The following is an 18146-nucleotide window of genomic DNA, read 5'->3' as shown; positions in this document are numbered from 1 at the left end:
AACAAAGTATTCCACAAACTGAATATATACACAATCAAATTTAAACAGGTGACTTTTATAAATCAAATGACAACCATTAAATTCTGAGAACGTAATACTGCTTCTGTCACAGGACACTGTCTTGGGCTCCCTTTTCAAGCAGCAGGAGGCCTCTCAAATGTCAAAAAATGCACAGGTCTTCCCACCCCGCCCACCTACCCCCTCCCCACACAGGACAGTAATTACAGTTATACTCGTATTTGTTCAAATAAAACCTTTCTTTTAGCATCTACCCGGCAAAACCACTGTCTATATATTCAGTAATTACACAGATCAAATTATTTTGGTTTCTCTGTTTTCTAATATATTTTAACACTAGGTAAGCTCCTCCTTACCTTCTCAGTGGACCCTGATACAATGATTGTTCCCAGTTGATTCATTGCCAGGCTATAAATGGAATCTTTGTTCCCACTTAAAGAAGAAGCTATTAAGGATAAATGGAGCTGAATGTTAACAAAATCATCAGGTGTTTAGTAGCTAGTCTACAAAAATTGCAAGTTTAATTATTCAATTTGGAAAATCTTATGTTTATGAGTGCTCTAAAGAAAAGGAATCTGTAACAGAGATAATTCTAGCAATATTATCAAGTTCTACATTTTTCTGGATTTGAGTACATATAAGTGCTCAATAAACATCTGCTAAACTGAATTGCACTGCCATTTAAAAAGTATCCACATAATGTATTTTCAAAGATACACGTGTGCCAATATCTATGCAAAATACGTCCAAACTCACTATTTTCAAATACAAATCAAAATAAACTTACTATTTTCACCTACCAAATCAGATTGTTATAAAAGGTAATATTTAATTATCAAAACACAGTAAAATAGCACTCTCATACATTATTTGTGGGAGGGTAATTTGGTATGTAACTCTTCTGGAAGGACATCAGACAATAGGCTCATGCCCTTTGATTCAGAACAAGGTATCACTGGGGTGAAAAAAACTGCGTATAAAACTATACAATATGGTCCTAATTTTACAATAAAGAATAAATACAAACAAACATACTGAGAAGTGGTAAGTAAAGGAGTTAATATATGCATTTAGAAAAGTAACTGCTTGTAGGAAGTGCTCAAGAAATGTTAGCTATTAGCATTATTTCCATAGTCATAAAAAACTTATGTGAGATCCTCTAGACAATTCCAAGCAAGACACTGTCTGTTGCAGAACCTGTGCCCACTAAGCCTGCTCTCTGACCTTGGGACCAATCACGTTTTCCTTTGTTCCCTCTTGTTAGCGACTCTCTGCGGCAGTTCCTTGTATCTAGAGAGCTGAATCACGGACCATGACAGCCCCAGCAGGGACCAGCTGCTGAATCACTGGGGTAGTATACAGGTGACAAATCAGGAAGAACAGTGTTTAAGGCGAGAATAGTGTTGAAGACCTTCACACATTTCCTGGGGGGAAAAGCCTCTCAACTTGCCCCTGTTAGCAAACACTAGGTTTTATGAGAACTGCCTTAGCTACGTCAGTGTGAGCATTCCACAGCTGTGCCAAATTTAATCTGTAATACAGGGATCTAGACAGTTCAGGCCCATGTCCTGAACACAGACCTTCCAGGCCAGGCTTAGCCAAAACTGCGCTCCTTAGAGACCCTTCTGACACCGGCCTAGAGCGTTCTGGTAGGCTGGGCCAAGCACGAGGCTGAGTTTCAAGCCTAGACTCGCATAGGTCTAACCCGTAATCTGAGATCTCTTAGCAGACAAGCACTCCCGCTGTAACCTGCTGTGGACGTCTCTGAATGGCCTCCGGAAGCACCCTAGCCTCCCTGAACTCTTCTGGAATTGGCTGGATTCTTTAAGGCTGCTCTGAAGAGCTCCTGTGAAATTAGCACTGAAACCTTTTCTTTCTTTTCTTTGGGTACTTCCATCTTGGCCATTAACTCAAAGGCTCTTAATATACAGTAACACTTTTAAAAGTCAGAACTGCCCACTTTGTCAGGTAACCGCCACCTGCATCTATCTGCTGAGTGGGGGGCTCTGGGCCAGGCAATGCTGCGGGAGAGACAACGCGGTGGAGGGACAGACTCTTCTGTCCTGCAGGAGCTTACACACTGGCTACGGCAGGCGCTAGGACACGCACATGCACAGAAACACCAGGTGACACCTGGAGAAGCTGCCATTTTAAACTGTAGTGAGGACCTAGCTTCTCCCTTTTCAAACACACTCTTGGGGCCTAGAATGCTGTACGTAGAAGCACTCTCTAGACGTGAGGCACTGTACTGATGCAAACTTATCAAAGACGTTTTATAAACCATTCTTCACTTATGTCAATTTGGAGCACTGTTAAAGAAACGTATTCAGACGCCTTACTTGTGACAGTGTTATTTGAGGCAGTCAGTGCTGTTAGAGTATTCACATCCCACAGGAATATCTGTCTGTCCAGCCCAGCCGATGCTACCAGTTCTTTATCCTTGGCATATGCTAGGGCCTTTACATAATCCTGGAACGGAACACACGCACCATGATCGACACTGCAGACCAGTAAGACAGTGAGCCACGTAAAGTACTGAGATCCCGATATTACACTAAATACACTGAAGATTATGTTAGTGTTTTACCTTATGTGTCCTTAATGTTGACATGCAAAATCCCTTATGTGCATTCCATACTTTTACTGTCGTGTCAGAAGAAGCAGATATCACTAGAAGAGGCAAAGAATTAACAAATAGCTTCATAGGATAACTTGTCACCATTTTAAAGATATCATAAATCAATGTAACATTGTTTCAAACTAATGTTTCTATTGTACATACACATATATTGTACATACTTTAATATTTATAATATTCCTAACATTAATTCAAACATCTGTTCATGTTAATACATATATATGGTACATATATATCTAAAAGCTTTTTCTAGAACCTACTGTATTCTGTCTCAAATTTTTTTTAAATAGGCAGGGGAAACTTTTTTTAAAGTTCCGGTTGAACTAGTTTGATTGGGAAAATTCTTCTCACACAGACCGAAAAACCAAGAAATGGATCTTACCATAATAAGAGGAGAAAGATATATTAATAAGGTTAAAAGAAGAATACATACGAATCTATTTATATGCAGTTCAAAGGTGGGTAAAACTAATCAATAGTATTTAGAAGACAGAGGAGCAGGTACCTTGGGGCAAAAAGTAGGGACCGAAAGGGTGGCACGGGTGGGGGTGGGGAAGGTGGTGCTTCTGGTAATCCGCTTCTTGGTACGGGTGCTCACCTTGCAAACTTTTACTGAGCTGTACTGTCAAAGTGTGTCAGCTTTTTTGTGTGTATGTTATATTTCAATAAAAAGCTTGCATGAAAAATGAAAATACACCAAATTAAATCAAAAGCTTCCTGAGCCTGATAATCAAAGAAAAACTTACGTGTCTTCCCATTGCAGCAGAGCACGATGTCGTTCACCCAGTCGGTGTGGTGCTCCATCGAGGCTATGTACGGGTCTTGCTGGAGTTCAAAGGAAACGGTAAGGATGTCATTAGTTTATCTTAGCGAGGGAAATAGATCACAAATTACAAATCTGTTCAGATTCCTCAGTTAGTGTGACACGCTGCTCGAAGGCCTTAAAATCTAGCCCCCAACAATCACTGTTTTCACATAGCAGGTGCAAATAGAAGTTTTGTTTCAGGACAGTGTCATTATGGACAAGAGCCTAGGTTTCCATGACAAATGCTTGGTTTTTATGCCTTGAGTTAGTGAAGGCAACAGTGCTCCAGGACAGGTTCGCTAGAGCGGATGGGCTGGGACCAAGTCTGCAGGCTGGGGGTTCTCGATCAGGAGTGGTGAAGGCTCACAGCAGACAGTGGGGAAGAAAGGAGGCGGGAGGGAGTGGTGAGGAGCCCAGACCAACTGCAGAGGGAGGTGGACACTTTTATTTTTAGCTTCCTACTGCGGTTTTCACCTTCTGAATTAAATGTTTTCCTCATGGTATCTGTGGTCCTTCAGAGAAGAAATGGAAGCCAAGGGCTACAGGAGTATTAGCCTGATCTCCATTTCAACTCAGTAATTTGAGATTCTTCTATGCCTCTTACTTGGCTTAATTACCAGGAGAGGTCTTTTAAAGAATATATAGTTACATCCTACACCCAAGACAAGCAAGTACAAGACACTTCGGGGGCAAAGAGAACAGCTCCCTACATACAAGTCTATTTGAGAAATGACGCTATTCAATCTTGTCATAAAACGAAGACCAGAAAAAAGATGTTTGAGGGCAGAACAGGGACCTTTCTAGATTCTTCCAGGTTAGTTTTTGTGAATATTTTCCATAACTTGTCTGAAATACTGTTAATTCCCAGAAAGGTGACATTCTAATTTAAATATAAGTTCCAAAAAGCACTTAAAAGCTACGATTTTCTTACTTCCCATGTTTCTGACACTGGACCACCACTACTGCTACTGGTTAAAGAATCCAAACCCCACTGGACCAAAGTCCATTTAAAGAGAGATCACCTAGCACATGTGCAAAATAGTGGGTCTTTGCTGGACTGAACATCAGACTTGCAGGGCTTGCTAAGAAGACAGACTTTTAAAACTACAAGGTTTGGCACCAGAGATTTGAAGTTAGAGAGGCTCTAAGTCTTTGTCACTTAGTAGCTATTTAACCCTGGGTTTCTCTGGGCCTGTTTTCCCATCCATGCACATGAATGTAAGAGCTGCCCTGAAGGCATATCATGAAAATTAAGAACACATTGGATATGAAGTGCTGAGTGCATGGTACACAGCCAGGAGCTCAATCAATGTCCTCTTCCGTTCCTCAATCTTCCTTTCCATGTCATTCACAACACAGGCATTTAAACAAAATATAAAGAGAGTTCGTTGCCATTTGACGGGGCATTTATCCTCACATATATTGAAATCCTGGTCCCTCTTTAAGAAGGCAGACTCGAAGTCTCCTAAAGAAGGGGAGCATGTTTTGCCTTCATACTTTCACACCAGCCTTGTATTATCACATAAGGTCCTATGGGCTTTGTGGGCATCCTAATCACGTTTAAATGAAGAAATCAAATATTTGTTGAAGATTAGTTATAAATGTAATAGCATAGTCGACCCTTTCTTAGTAGCAGTGAAAACGGTTGCCAAGAAGCTTTTTGGGAACACGTTTAAAGCAGACAAAAAAAATTGTTCCAAATAGTCCCCCTACCAGACAAATCTCTTTGTTTCTTTATAGCAGAGAGCTCTTATCGCACCCCTAGTTTATGGAGTCCCTCCCTTAGCTAAAATACTTCTGAAACTCCCCTGGGATGCTTTTCTCACAGGCTCATAGAACTCTGGGGGCAGTATCTTTAAAGAGTGTACCAAATACCTCGGTGCTCAGAGATTACGTCGGAGGCTATGAAAGGTACGCCCTATCGGACCAAATTTTACAGAGCACAGATCTCAAACGTTAGTGCGACCCCGGCCTCACCTTGTGCTGGCTGACGCTCCAAATCCTGATGATGGAGTCTCGCCCTGCCGTGAAAAGCCTGTTGAGTGCTGGGTCCAGCTGCAAGGCGTTGACTCCATTTCGGTTGTACTTCTCCACTTCATCTCGAATAACATAGGAAACCTGACAAATACGTCAACATACGCTTTCTGTGAATTACAGAACATGCAGTAAAATACAGCCTGCTACTAGTGGTGAACCACAAATTCAAAGTCCCACATTTTCCAATATAAAACTTACTTTCAATCCAATAAACATTCCATGTTACTCTACAGAGACTGAAGGGCTGAGGCGAGAAGAATGACACAGTAACAGCCTTGTCCAAGATGAGCAAGTCTGATGCTAAACGACCATAATCGCTTCCTAACTGGCCTCCTCTCCCCCTCTGGTTTGTCTTTAATCCACTTCCCACAAAGCGGCTGGAAACTGGAATGCGTTTCACCCCTGCCCAAGAACCCTCTGCAGGGCTTACTCTGCTGGAGTCATGAGTGATCTGAACTCCTCCACACGGCCTCGAGGGCCTCGCTCACCTCTCCTGCCACTCATCTTGGCCCCTTGGCTCCATCCAGTTCCTTGCACACACCGGGCCTCCAGCGCCTCAGTCACACGTGCTAATCCCCTCTGTTTGGAAGTTCTTCCCCTCTTTCTGGCCAATTCTACAGCAGTCTTTAGGTTTCTGGTTAAATAATGCTTCCTCAAAAATGCCTTCTCTCACCCGGCAAGCAAATGAGGTTTTGTGTTCCTCTAACACACTGAACTTTTCCTTCAGAGCACTTGCCACTATTGTTATTATCGGTAAGTTCTGTCTGCTTCCTGTGAAACTCAAGACAATCAACCAAAAGCAACTACAATTATGAAAAAGTCAACAAGCTGGCTGGCAGCCAAATGCATAACTTTCTAACTTAATGAAATTAAGACTATAACAGGAGGTGTGGAGGAGGGAGAGGGAGTGGGGAGACCTATTTACAATAGCAACAAGAATAAATACCTAAAATAACTGATAGAACAAGCTACATGGAAGAAAACTTGAATAAAGGAGGCACCATATTATAGCACAGGAAGATTCAAAATTAACAATTGTTTTCTAAATTTGTGAATTCAATCAAACTTTGGCCAGAATCCCATTGGATTTCTTTCTAGAAATTGGCAAAATATATAGTATGGCTTTTTTGGGGGGAATTCCCAGTTATTTTTAAAATGAAAGCATGTTCTTTAAAGATCTTAAAAGATATCATAAAAAGGCAGACAACTGTAACTGATTAACAATAAAAATTAAAAAAAAAGATATCACAAATCTAAAGCTACCAACTTACAATGGAGTGCCACAACAGGAGTATATAAAAGAATCAATGGAATAAAATGAAATTCGGACACATATTTCCCTAATATAAATTTTTTATTTTGATGTAAACATAGTGTTTCAAATCAATGAAGGCATGATAAATTATTTATAAATTATCTAGGATAATCTAGTGATTCTATTGGGAAAAATTATACATGCTTTTCCCAAACCTTAAACAAAATGAATTACCATGTGGACTAAAGATTTAAATGAATAATTTAATCATAAAATACTTAAAATAAGACCGGTGAATATTCACATGGACTGTATTGAGAAGGCTCTGCTAGCGTAACAAGAAAGACAGCAATCTTTACAAAGAAGAGCAACGCTGTCCTGACCAAGTACAAGTCAGAACTTTTTGTTTACACAAGTGTTCACCGCAGCATCATTCACTAGAGCCGAAAAGTGGGAACAGCTCCAACGCTGACCAGCTGGCAAAGGCTGGACCAAATGTGGTCTACGCATGCTCTGCAGGACTTACTGTTCAGCCATAAAAGGAGTGAAGTGCTGACAGATGCCACATGAGTACATCTGAAAAACATGCTGACTGGAAAACTCCAGTTATAAAATGCCACGTATCTCATGATTCTGTTTATTCTAAATGTCCAGAATACGTAAATCCAGAGACTGAAAGTAGATTAGTGGTTGCCAGAGGCTTGGAGGAGAAGGGAATGGGGAGTGACTATTAATGGGTAGGGGGTTTCTTTTTGGGGTGATGAAAATGTTCTGGAATTGGGTGAGCAATACTCAACTTTGTGAATATATTAAAAATCACTGAGTTGTATAGTTTAACAGGATAACTATATTATGTTAATTTTATGTCAATAAAGCTGTTATTTTTAAAAAATACATCCTGAATATCAAAGAATAGTATGGGCAAGGTTAAAAGGCAAACATCTAACTGGAAAAATAATGAAATAAATACAAAAGACAAGAGTTTACTCTTGACACCATACAAAGATTCCTTACGAAGCCGTAAGAACAAGGCATCGTGAGGAGGAAATTTTTCAACAAGAAAATGGCCAATGAGTGTAAATCATCAGTGAAGTGAAAAGGTTGTACATAATAGGCAACAAGGGTGTTGTCTTAACCCAGTCCTTGGGGACAAGTAACTACAATTGAAATCCACTCAAACCAGCTTAAATTTAAAAAAAAAGAAAAGAAAAAAGAATTTAACATAAGGATACAAGATGTCTAAAAGCCCAAGGGCAGGAAATACAGTTATGACTCATAAGACATTTTAAAATAAAATCATGGCACTTCTCTGCTGAAGCCTTCTAAAAGCTTTCACTACATTTAAAGTTCAAATTCCTCACGGGCTTTGGTTCCACCCTGCACCCTCACACTCACCTCGAACTAACTTCTCCCAGCTTCTTCCACGGCGGTCACTCCAAACTCCTTTCTGTTCCTCAAACATATTGAGCTCTTTCTTCTCCCCACCCCTTCACACTTTCTGTTCCCTGTACCAGGAAGACTCCCCACCTCTCCAGCCCCCACAGGAACTCTTTCCCCAGCTTTTATCTTGTCTGGCCACCTCAACCCTTCAGGTCTTGGCGGGACCTGTCACCTCCTCTCAAAGGCCTTCCCTGATCTCCACCCCCTATCACTTACCCTACTTACTTCCTTCACAGTTGTACCACACCCCATATTTATCTTTTTTGTTACAGCCTCTTTATTAGAATAAAAGTTGCAAGAGAGCAAGGAACTTGCCTACTTTGTTCCTCTTACCACTCATTATAATGTCTGGCATGAAAGACATTTAATAAATATTTGTTGCATGAATCAGATATTAGCCACCAGAAACCAAGTTGGCTTCAATGTCAATTTCAGGTGCAATCAATCTCTTTCTCTGGGGCTTCACATCCCCTGATTTGCTTCTCTGCATACATTCCCTTTAACAGAGACTATGTAGCATATATGAATCTTAATTTTCAAGTTTCTGGGAGATTACCTGACTGGTCCAGTGGGGAAGGGTCAGAGAATAACATGACTGTCAGTCCTTCCAGGTGGAAAGTAATTCTTAGCTAAACAAGTCTGGGCCACCTCTTTAAAGGTATCTACCACAGAAGTGTGATTAAAACTGGCAAAGAGCCCTGGCTGGTGTGGTTCAGTGGATTGAGCACTCGCCTGCGAACCAAAAGGTCGCTGGTTCGATTCCCAGTCAGGACACATGCCTGGGCTGTGGGTAGTTCCCGCCAGAGTGCATATGAGAGGCAACCCATCCATGTTTCTCTCTCACATCAATGTTTTTCTCCCTCTCTTTCTCTCTCCCTTTCCTTCTCTCTAAACATAAAATAGATAAAATCTTTTTTAAAAAAATGGCAAAGAATTAGAAATATCCTAATTGGATAAAATTTGGCACATCCATAAAACAATACTATTTAGTCATTAAAAATATTGATGTAGATCTAGACTGATTGGCATGGGAAGAGAAAGCTATATTTAAGTGAAATATGTGTGGTCCAACACAGCCATGTATAATAATCATTACTGTAAAAATGTTTCAGAATATTAACTATATATTTAAAAATAAATATACAAGTTTGGAAGGACATACACATATAAAACCACCAGTAGTTATTCCCGAGTAATGGAGTTATGGTGACTGTCACTCATGCCTTTTTACATGGTATGACTGTTTTACCATGGGCATATATTACTTAGTATTTTGAATTTATGTCTGTGTTCAGAAAATCAAACAGTACTGAAAGACTGTAATGAAAACCCACCTACCTATTGTCTGTGTAATACTCCCATACCAGTCTCAACCCCTAGAGGGGACTAATTTTAACTCTTGGTTTCTTCTGGATAATTACTGAATTTCTTGAAATATTGTCTTTACAGCTTTCTGGTTCATCCACTTTAGATTTACCTAGTTACTCAGGCTATGTTAGATTAGGCTGTAATTCTGAAACTACCCCAATAGTTCCTCCCTCTACTCTTCTGATACAGATACATTGCTATTTTTGGTTGAATAAATAATCAGTGCTACAGTGGTTGACTTTGTAATTGCTATCTACTCACTAGCTAAGTACTATAGTATGAATACATTTCCTTCCTCAGAGAGTTTTTTGTTTTCCCTAGAGTTTTATCTTTCTTTCTCCTTCAATGGTTTCCTCTAATTTCAATTTTCTTTTATTGCTATACCATATTAGACATTCCAGCAAGAACCCACCCCAACCCCTTTCCCAGAAGGCTTTGAGCCCAGTATCCTCCACCTTCCACTCCAGGCTGGGTTGGCGGCCTTCTATGTCCGCTGGCACAGCTTCATCTTCTGTGCTTCCCTTTACTGCTTTTCTGGGCTAGAGCCATTGTTTCCTGAATTCCAATGTCCCCTTTCTTTGTTCACTCCCCATGTTGCTGAAGTACATCCCCAGGACCTTAGGCAACTGACACAGGAAAAGGTACATGGGAGGATACTTGGCCCTTGCATGCCTGCAGAGGTCTTCGCCTTTACACTAGATCTGGTGGGACAGAGAAGTCCATGTAGAAAAACTTCCTCAGGTTTTGAAGGCACTGCTCTAACTTCCTCTACCATCCTGTGTTGCCACTGAATTCAATGTCATTCTGTTCCGATCACTTTAAAGTGATCCCATTTTCATTCTCTCCTGTGTCACCACCAGTACCCCACGCCCCCCACGCTTTTAGGATCTTTCTGGGAACTTCTCTTGTAACAATTCATTAATAACTCTGTGTTTTTTGTGTGTGCTCCTTAAAACTCCCATTAGTCAGATGTTGGAACTTCCAAACTGCTCCTTCATCTTTTATGCATTCTGTATTATATTATCTATCTTTGTCCTTTTGTTTACTTTTGTAAGACTTTTACACGATTTTATAACTTTTTTTTAAGTAAATTTTAGTATGATGGACAAAATAGAAATAGTATCTTCAACAAGCAAATGACTAAATTATGGTACGTCCATTCTATGTGGTCACTACAGAATGAAGATAAACTATATACAGTGGTAAGTTCCTAGATACACATTAAAAACTTCTTAAAGGAAAAAAGATGGCTGTAAAGGAAAACAGGATTCATTTCTTTCAACAAATATTAACCATCAGTTGCCAGGCTGTATTCTAAATGCTGAGGATACAGTAGCGAGCCCAAAAGTCCTCCTGGAGCTTTTTCATTCTAGTGAGGGAAAGAACATAACCAGAAGTGAGAGAAAGTTAAATAAAGTTTTATACCCCAAAATATAGGCAACCTTTGTAAGCAGAAAACGTGGAAGTAAAATAAAGAGAAAAGTAGAAGGTACTGGAGACAGAAGCAATAAATGAATGAACAAAGCCCTGGAAAACTTCATTTAAGGCAGAGGAGAAGAACTCATATCGGATTGTCCTAATTTGCTTTAAAAAAAGAGGGAGGTGGGTAGGAGGAGAAGGTACTATTAGGACTCTACAAGGGATGAGACCTTCAGTAAGTAGGATATATGCATTTTGGAAGACATAATTAAGGGAACCTTGAAAGGAGAAAATAATAGGGTAGTCCCTGGACAGCAAGTATCCAGTTAAGTGACACTTTCAGTATTTGTAGCTGGCCCAGTAAGCATCATTTAACTGCTCTAGCAATTCTGTGGAACCCAAAACAAAGAAATCAGGTAGTGGGGATGACCCACTGAATTTCACGTGGTCTGTCTCTGCATTCAAGCTTATATACCCCCAGAGTTACTGGTAATGTGCCAGAGGGTAGAAGCAATTGGGAGAAAAACTATCTTTGATTATTTCAAGATAATCGGATTATTTTTCTATTGCTGATATAATAAATTACCCAAATTTAGTGGCTTAAAATATTCCCTTTTATTACATTTCACAGTTCTTTAGGTCAGAATTCAGGCTGAGCTTGGGTGAGCCCTCTGCTTAGTCTCTCTCAAGGCCAAAATCCACAAAAGTCTTGGAAAGCCTCTTCTCCTTCGGGAGGCTTTGGGAGAGTCTGCTTCCAGCCTCAATCAGGTTGTGGGTTGAATCCAGATCCTGTGGTTGCAGGTGCGAGGGCCCAGTTTTCTTGCTCCTGGAGGCTGCCTGCACCTCTTCTCATGCTTTCCAGGTGCCCTCTCCTGCAACAGAGGGTCCCTCTTGTGCCTCAAATCTCTCTGACTTCTGCCTGCAGCTGGACTAAGTTCTCTGTTTTTAAGGGCTCATGTAATTAGATTGGACCCACTGGGATAATTCCCCTACTCTAAAGCCTGTTACCTTAATTACATCCGCAAAGTCCTTTTTATCAAGTAACATAACATATTCACAAATTCTAGGGATCAGAGCGTAGGATTTTGGTGGAGAGGCATTCTGCCCACCACAGCAACTAAACTATTTTTTATATGAAAACAAATGTGACTACATTATGGAGTAAGTACAAAATTCACAGTATCTTTAAGAAGGGGTATTTTAAAAGCACTCCAGGCTCACAAAGGGCAATGCTCGGGGCCATTCCCCCGGGCTGCCCAGAGGTGTGCACTCACTCATCTCCACTCGGATGTCTAACAGACATCTTCACCGGCGCGTGTCCCAAACCCAGCTCCGACAGTCCTCTCCCAAACAGCTTTTCCTGTACCTTCCTCACCGACGGAGTTAATGGTAACTCCACTCTTCCAGCTGCTCAGGCGCCAAACCTTGCTGCCATCCTTTACTTTTTCTCGCCTCACATCCTGTCAGCACATCGCCATCCAAAATTCAACCACTTCTCACCGCCCTGGGTGGAGCCACTATCACACAGCATCTGGATTTCTTAAATGGCTTCTGGTCTCCCCTTCTCTGTCCTCGTCCACCTGCAACCTGTTCTGAATACAGAAGCCAGGCTGACCTTACTCAGACATGTGCATATCGTGTATATCCCTCTGCTGGAAATCCACCAACTGCTCCCCCCTGACACTGGAGTAAAAGCCCAAGACCTTCCCAGGGCCTCTAGGTTCCATCTCCTCTCTGAGTCCATCCCTCCTCTGCTTCCCCTCACTCACTCCACGCCGGCCACAAAGGCATCTTTATTCCACAAACAGGCCAGAGACATCCCCACTTTAAGACCTTTGCATTCGATATTCTCACTGGAATGCTCTTCCCCAGATGACAAGCTCATTTTCTGCAGATCCTTACTCAAGTCAGCCTCTCAGCAAGGCCTTCTCTGGCCACTGCAATTAACAGTTCACTTCCCCATCTTCTGCTGCTTATCGCCATCCATTATTTAACCTTCGAAGCTTATTTTCTCCCCCCTTTTATTATGGAAAGCTCCAAACACCTACAAAAGCTGAAAGAATTACACAGTACACATTCATATACCCACCACGTGTAAGTATTCTTTGATTAACATTTTCTGTATTTGCTTTACCTTATAACCATCTATCCATTTGATCCTGTTATTTTTTGATGCCTTTCAAAGTAAGCTGGACATCATCAATAACAATGGCCCCTAAAATAACTTTGGCATGCACATCATCAACTAGAGTTCATTATTTATTCATGGTGCCTGTTTTTTAGAGGTAAAATTTACTTAGAGTGAAACGTACAAATCTAAGTGTACACAGGTACTTCTGACAAATGAACATACCTGCACATACAAACACCTACTAAGACACACAGAACATTACCACCATCCTAGAAAGCTGCCCCGCCCACTTCCCCAGCCTCTACATCCCACTCCCAATGTAGACCTGATGTTTCCACCCCAGATAAGTTCCGCCTGTCCTATAACATCCCATAAATGGAATCACACAGCTCTTTTGTGTAAGACTACTTTTAGCCATCAAGCTAAATCAGGTTAAATTTGGCCAAGAAAAATTGGCCAAATGTCAATAATTCTCACATCTATTTTTCCTGCTGGAACCTGTATTTCTAGAGTGTTAATTTTAAAAAATATTCTGAAAAGTAGTCTTGACTGCCTTCTCCTACTCAGTGGTTAGTAGGAGAGTGGTTCCCAGTGCTCAGTAAAAAACTGTCATGGGCCAAATCTGTGTTGTAAACATACTTTTTCTGGACCACGGCCACGCCCGGGCAGTTAGGTCTCTGGATGGCTTCACCTTAAAAAGGCAGAGTTCAGTGGCTATGACACAGAGGGGCCTGCAAAGTTTAACATTCTTCCTCTCTGGCCCTTTAGAGAAAGCGTGACGAAGCCCCCTCTAACGGATGTCGTGTCGGCACCACAGTTTTAATTACCCACCCTACAGAAGCAGCAGCTCAGATACGGCTAATCTGTAAGGGTCTTTTCTTGAGAAGCCAGGATGTGGCATCATCCTACATCCTTAAGAAAATATTAAAGATTAATCAACCAGCCCAGAACTGGGACTCAATCTGGAGTCAAGAACACACTGAGCTCTGAATAGGTCTTAGAATAATTAAATATTGAGTGGGGAAAGGACTTAAGTACTGGTAGAATAGACATTTGTTGGTTGTCTCTCCATTCCTCACTTCTCCTCCCTATGTTTTATCCTCAAGGCAAGCAAGTTCTAGGAGGAACTGTGCAGGGGCTACTTAAGACTCCCGGTTACGCTAGATAGTGTAGTGGAAGGACACAAGGTCTGGATTAGACGCAGCACCAAGAGGCAAGGCCTAGAGCCAAGCATGTGGGAACAGGAGGAGACAACTTGTAGGCAGCCCAATGGTAAAGCTGGCTTTCCGTCACTTCCTAGGGTACAGAGTCACAGTGAGCCCTTTCGTTCAAGATTTGCATAGAACTAGCACCACCTCTTGAGTTTTCACTTACTTAACTGAGCCAAAATAGTGTTTTATCATGCAAGCCTGGTCAAGTTGGATTCTGAGCCATTTCTAATCAAAGGACTTGTTATGAAAGGCCAATTATTTATATTCTTGAACCATCACTGAGTGTGAGGGCACGGCCGATGCTCCTAAACCAGGAATTCCCTTCTGTCCAACTTCCCCTCGAGAATTCTGAGCGAATGAGAGAGGCCACAGTTGAAAGAAAGATGGAGACAGAGTCAACCAACTGACTCAGGTTGCTGGAAAACCAAACACCAAGGGACCACCAGGGAGGGAAAAGACTTGCTTTGAATCTTGATAACTAGGAAAACAAGTACATCACATACCTGAATTCACATATTCGATCATCTGATCACAGATCCACGCCTACCCCTCTTACTCGTGTCCAGTCTCCTCAGAAGTTGAAGATGGCACACATGTGTTCCTTCATCATGTCTACAATTAATAAGCAGTATGTCTGGATCCCTCTCCAGTGTTTGTTCATCAATCTAAGTTTCAAGGGTTCTTGTTGGCCTATGATTTGGTAATGGAGCCCAGGGATGCTGCCTCTTGGTACAAGACACAGACAACCAAGGAGGCAAGATATATTTATGTAGCCACATATACTTTTCCAAAACAGAAAGATATACGTTATTTATAACAGCAAAGAATATTGTAAAAAGTTTAAAAGTATGCAGGTTCACATATGTTCAAGGAAAAAAATCCCATTTTCTGCCTTACCTAAAATATACAACCTAATACACCTGAGATAATCACTGTTAATATCGTTACAGACTTTTAAAATACATTATTTCCTTTGTGGAAATGGGGCCATGCTTTTTTGACTTCTGGACACCTTTCCTTTTTAATTATACAGATCTACCTTATCTTTTTAATAACTACAAATTAACCCACTACATGAATGTACCTAACTTATCTTCCAATTGACTATGGATGGAGAGATTTTTTTCACGGTTCCTATAACAAACACCCTTGCATAACTACAGAAAGCATGTATACTTCTGAAAAACAATATTTACAGGGAGAATTTCTAGGTCAAAAGTAATAGATATTTAAAATTTTGACAATCAACAAGACACAAAACAGTGAATGTTCTGACTCCATTTAGAGTAAAATGTCATGTAAGTCCAATATACGTGCGAGAAGAGTTACGGAACACTGGTTTTCAACCGGTGGTAATTTTACCTTCCAGGGGACATTTGAAAATGTCTAGAGTCATTTTGGTTGTCACAACTGGGAAGGTGCTAATATCTAGAGGGCAGAAGCCAGGATGATGCAAAACTTGCATCGCATAGGACAACACCTTCCCCCGCCACCCCAGTAAAGAATTATCCAGCCTAAGACATCAATAACAGGGTAAATAACCCTGGTCTAGGATTATATATCACACTGTCCCCAGTTTTCTTTGAAGAGTGGAGGACAATTATCATTTACACTTTTGTATTGTTTGTGGGGGTGTTTCTGCAGTGAACACGTACGTGTTTAAAAAACATTCCCATAAACAAAAGTTCTCCCTCATGTCGAGATAAAATCAATTTCTGTGGCTTTTCACCTTGGTTGTAGACCCTGGGAAAACTTCTGAAAAGCACCCAACAAGACTCACTGAATCTTCTCTTCAGCAGACTAGGTTCTTCTGAATGCTTCCCATGGGAAATAGTCACTTTATCAATCTGATTGCTATACCTATTAAGAAGAGGGTGGTTAAGTGCTGAACCTCAAACTCTAGTTTTGCACTCTGATCAGACAAGAGTGGAATTATCACCACTGTCGTTCAGCATGCAGGGGCTCACATTCAGCTTATTAAAACACTGAGTTCCCCCCCACACTGCAGATTTGCATTTCCCCACCCTATACTTCTGTATTGCCTTCTAACTGTAAATGCAAGAAGCTGAGAGGCCTGATTAACTCTTCTTACCACCCAAAAGAGTGTACCATTCTAATGTCTAGCAGACAATCAAGTTACAATTTTGAGTTACATTTTAGTCAAGGGCAGACATTCTCCCCACGTGGATTGCATGCTGAGATTACTTAAATTCTGTCACTGATGCACTTAAAAATTACCTAACAGGTAAGCTGTTTTAGATTTTTATAAGTTTCTCTCAATACAACATCTCTGAGTGCTTAGAACATGGTACTCACCTATGAGATCAATAGGACAAAAAAAGTGAACTGCCCAGAAGACTTTATGGCTTACAGCAATTTTCTGGGGTCACGTTACTGAAGGAACACTCACTGATTTCAACCTGCAGAACCACATATAACGCCGTTTTTTTAAAGAAAACCTGGGTGTTATTTATTCCTATACCCTCTCCATTATTTGCACATTTTGGGGCCTAAACTAAGCGCTCGGTAAGATTTAATGAAAAAGGGCACCATACCGTCACTACTGCATACACTATACCTGCAGCAAATACCTGTACCAAGGCTTTCACTCCTCGCATCTCTGAAAATAGGTTAACAATAGCTCTCAAATGTACCCATAAAACAAGAGTGGATTCACGAAGGCATAAAGCACACACGAAAGGGTTGGATAACTCTTTACCCTTATATAATAAGAAGATTCAAGGATGAACATTGAAGATGAAGACGAAATTAAATTCCCAAACAGTAAAAATTGTATTTTCCCCACTAACACAGCACACTCCGCCGTCGTTTCCACCTCACCAAGGAGAGAACTCCTCCCGCATAAAACGCAGAAAAGCCCGCGGCACGGCCTGCGTTCTGCCGCCCCGCCACGCCCCCGCACAGGCCCACTCACTCAGTCCCCTCCAGCTAGCGGGGGAAGCCCCCGGAGGCCTCCGCTCCGAGGCGGTTAGTGCAGAGGGCTTTGGAGAAAGGCGAGGGAAGGGAGAGGCAGGTGGGCGGTGAGGGAGCCTATCCCGACCTCGCAACCTCCAGCGCACGAGAAAGTGGACAACAGACAACCCCAGGTTCCGAACCGAGCATCCAATAGTTCCGGCACTGTGCCCAGGTCGGCCGCCCCCCGCCCCTTCCTCAAGCCCTTCTTGCCGCGGCCCCACCCCTCGCCGCCGGCCGCACCCCGTCCCAGTCGCCCCAAGCCGCTACCCCGGCCGATCGCGGCCCGAGGCATCTGCTCGCTGGAGGTGGGCCAGGGCTGGCAACCACATCCGAGAGGTAGAGAAGCCAGGCTGCCATACCTGCACTTTCCTCCGCCCTGCCGTGTTCTGCCGGTGATGGGCCGCCATCTTGCATGTTGACACTCCTACGTCACTTCCGGAAGTGTCTCCGTCCGGGCGGAAGTCGCGCCTCTAACCCTTTGGCCAGGGGCAGGTGGTGTGGCGTAGGATTAGGCTGTTGGTAGTGCCCCAAGCGCTGTCGGTCGCCGTGGCTGGTGGCCCTTAGGTGAGGTAAAGGTACGAAAAGTTGTCGCGGGCGTGAAACGCTGGTGGAGAGAGAGCCAGTCCGACCCGAGAGAGCAGTCGGTGTCCAGCCCTGTGTGCTTGTGACCTGCGGCTTCTACTGCTTTTCGGACAGCCAATTCCAGAGGCCCCAGCAGGCAAAAGGAAAACGCTGGAAGGATGAATAAGGGTTGGCTTGGGCAGACACCCTTCCCCGAAATTTTCTGGACAGTCAAGAGAACCGACAGATTCGCCACGACACACCCCAAAATGCGGGGAATTATGGAC

The 18146-nt window shown here is 42.2% G+C and overlaps 1 protein-coding gene across 3 annotated transcripts in view; it reads right to left on the bottom strand.

The window, feature by feature from the left end:
• Window positions 1–17749, bottom strand: part of WDR48 (WD repeat domain 48) — a 41783-nt gene extending 24034 nt beyond the window's left edge. The window contains exons 1-6 of one of the 3 annotated variants that reach the window (XM_024565748.3): window positions 17658–17749; window positions 5439–5579; window positions 3403–3481; window positions 2606–2688; window positions 2358–2487; window positions 375–463 (exon numbers count right to left, since the gene is read on the bottom strand). In XM_024565748.3, coding sequence (XP_024421516.1) covers window positions 375–463; window positions 2358–2487; window positions 2606–2688; window positions 3403–3481; window positions 5439–5579; window positions 17658–17705 — 570 coding nt within the window. In that variant the 5' untranslated portion in view covers window positions 17706–17749. Of the gene's footprint in view, window positions 1–374; window positions 464–2357; window positions 2488–2605; window positions 2689–3402; window positions 3482–5438; window positions 5580–8148; window positions 8288–14825; window positions 14929–17657 lie in introns of those variants that run through there. The other 2 variants (XM_045199780.3, XM_045199779.3) reach the window with 2 other exon arrangements.
• Between the last annotated feature and the right edge of the window lie 397 nt (window positions 17750–18146).

The sequence above is a fragment of the Desmodus rotundus genome, chromosome 8 (assembly GCF_022682495.2).
Source record: "Desmodus rotundus isolate HL8 chromosome 8, HLdesRot8A.1, whole genome shotgun sequence".
Lineage (NCBI taxonomy): Eukaryota > Metazoa > Chordata > Mammalia > Chiroptera > Phyllostomidae > Desmodus > Desmodus rotundus.
The sequence above is the reverse complement of the archived record's forward strand: the minus strand, read 5'-3'. Positions and strand labels throughout refer to the sequence as shown.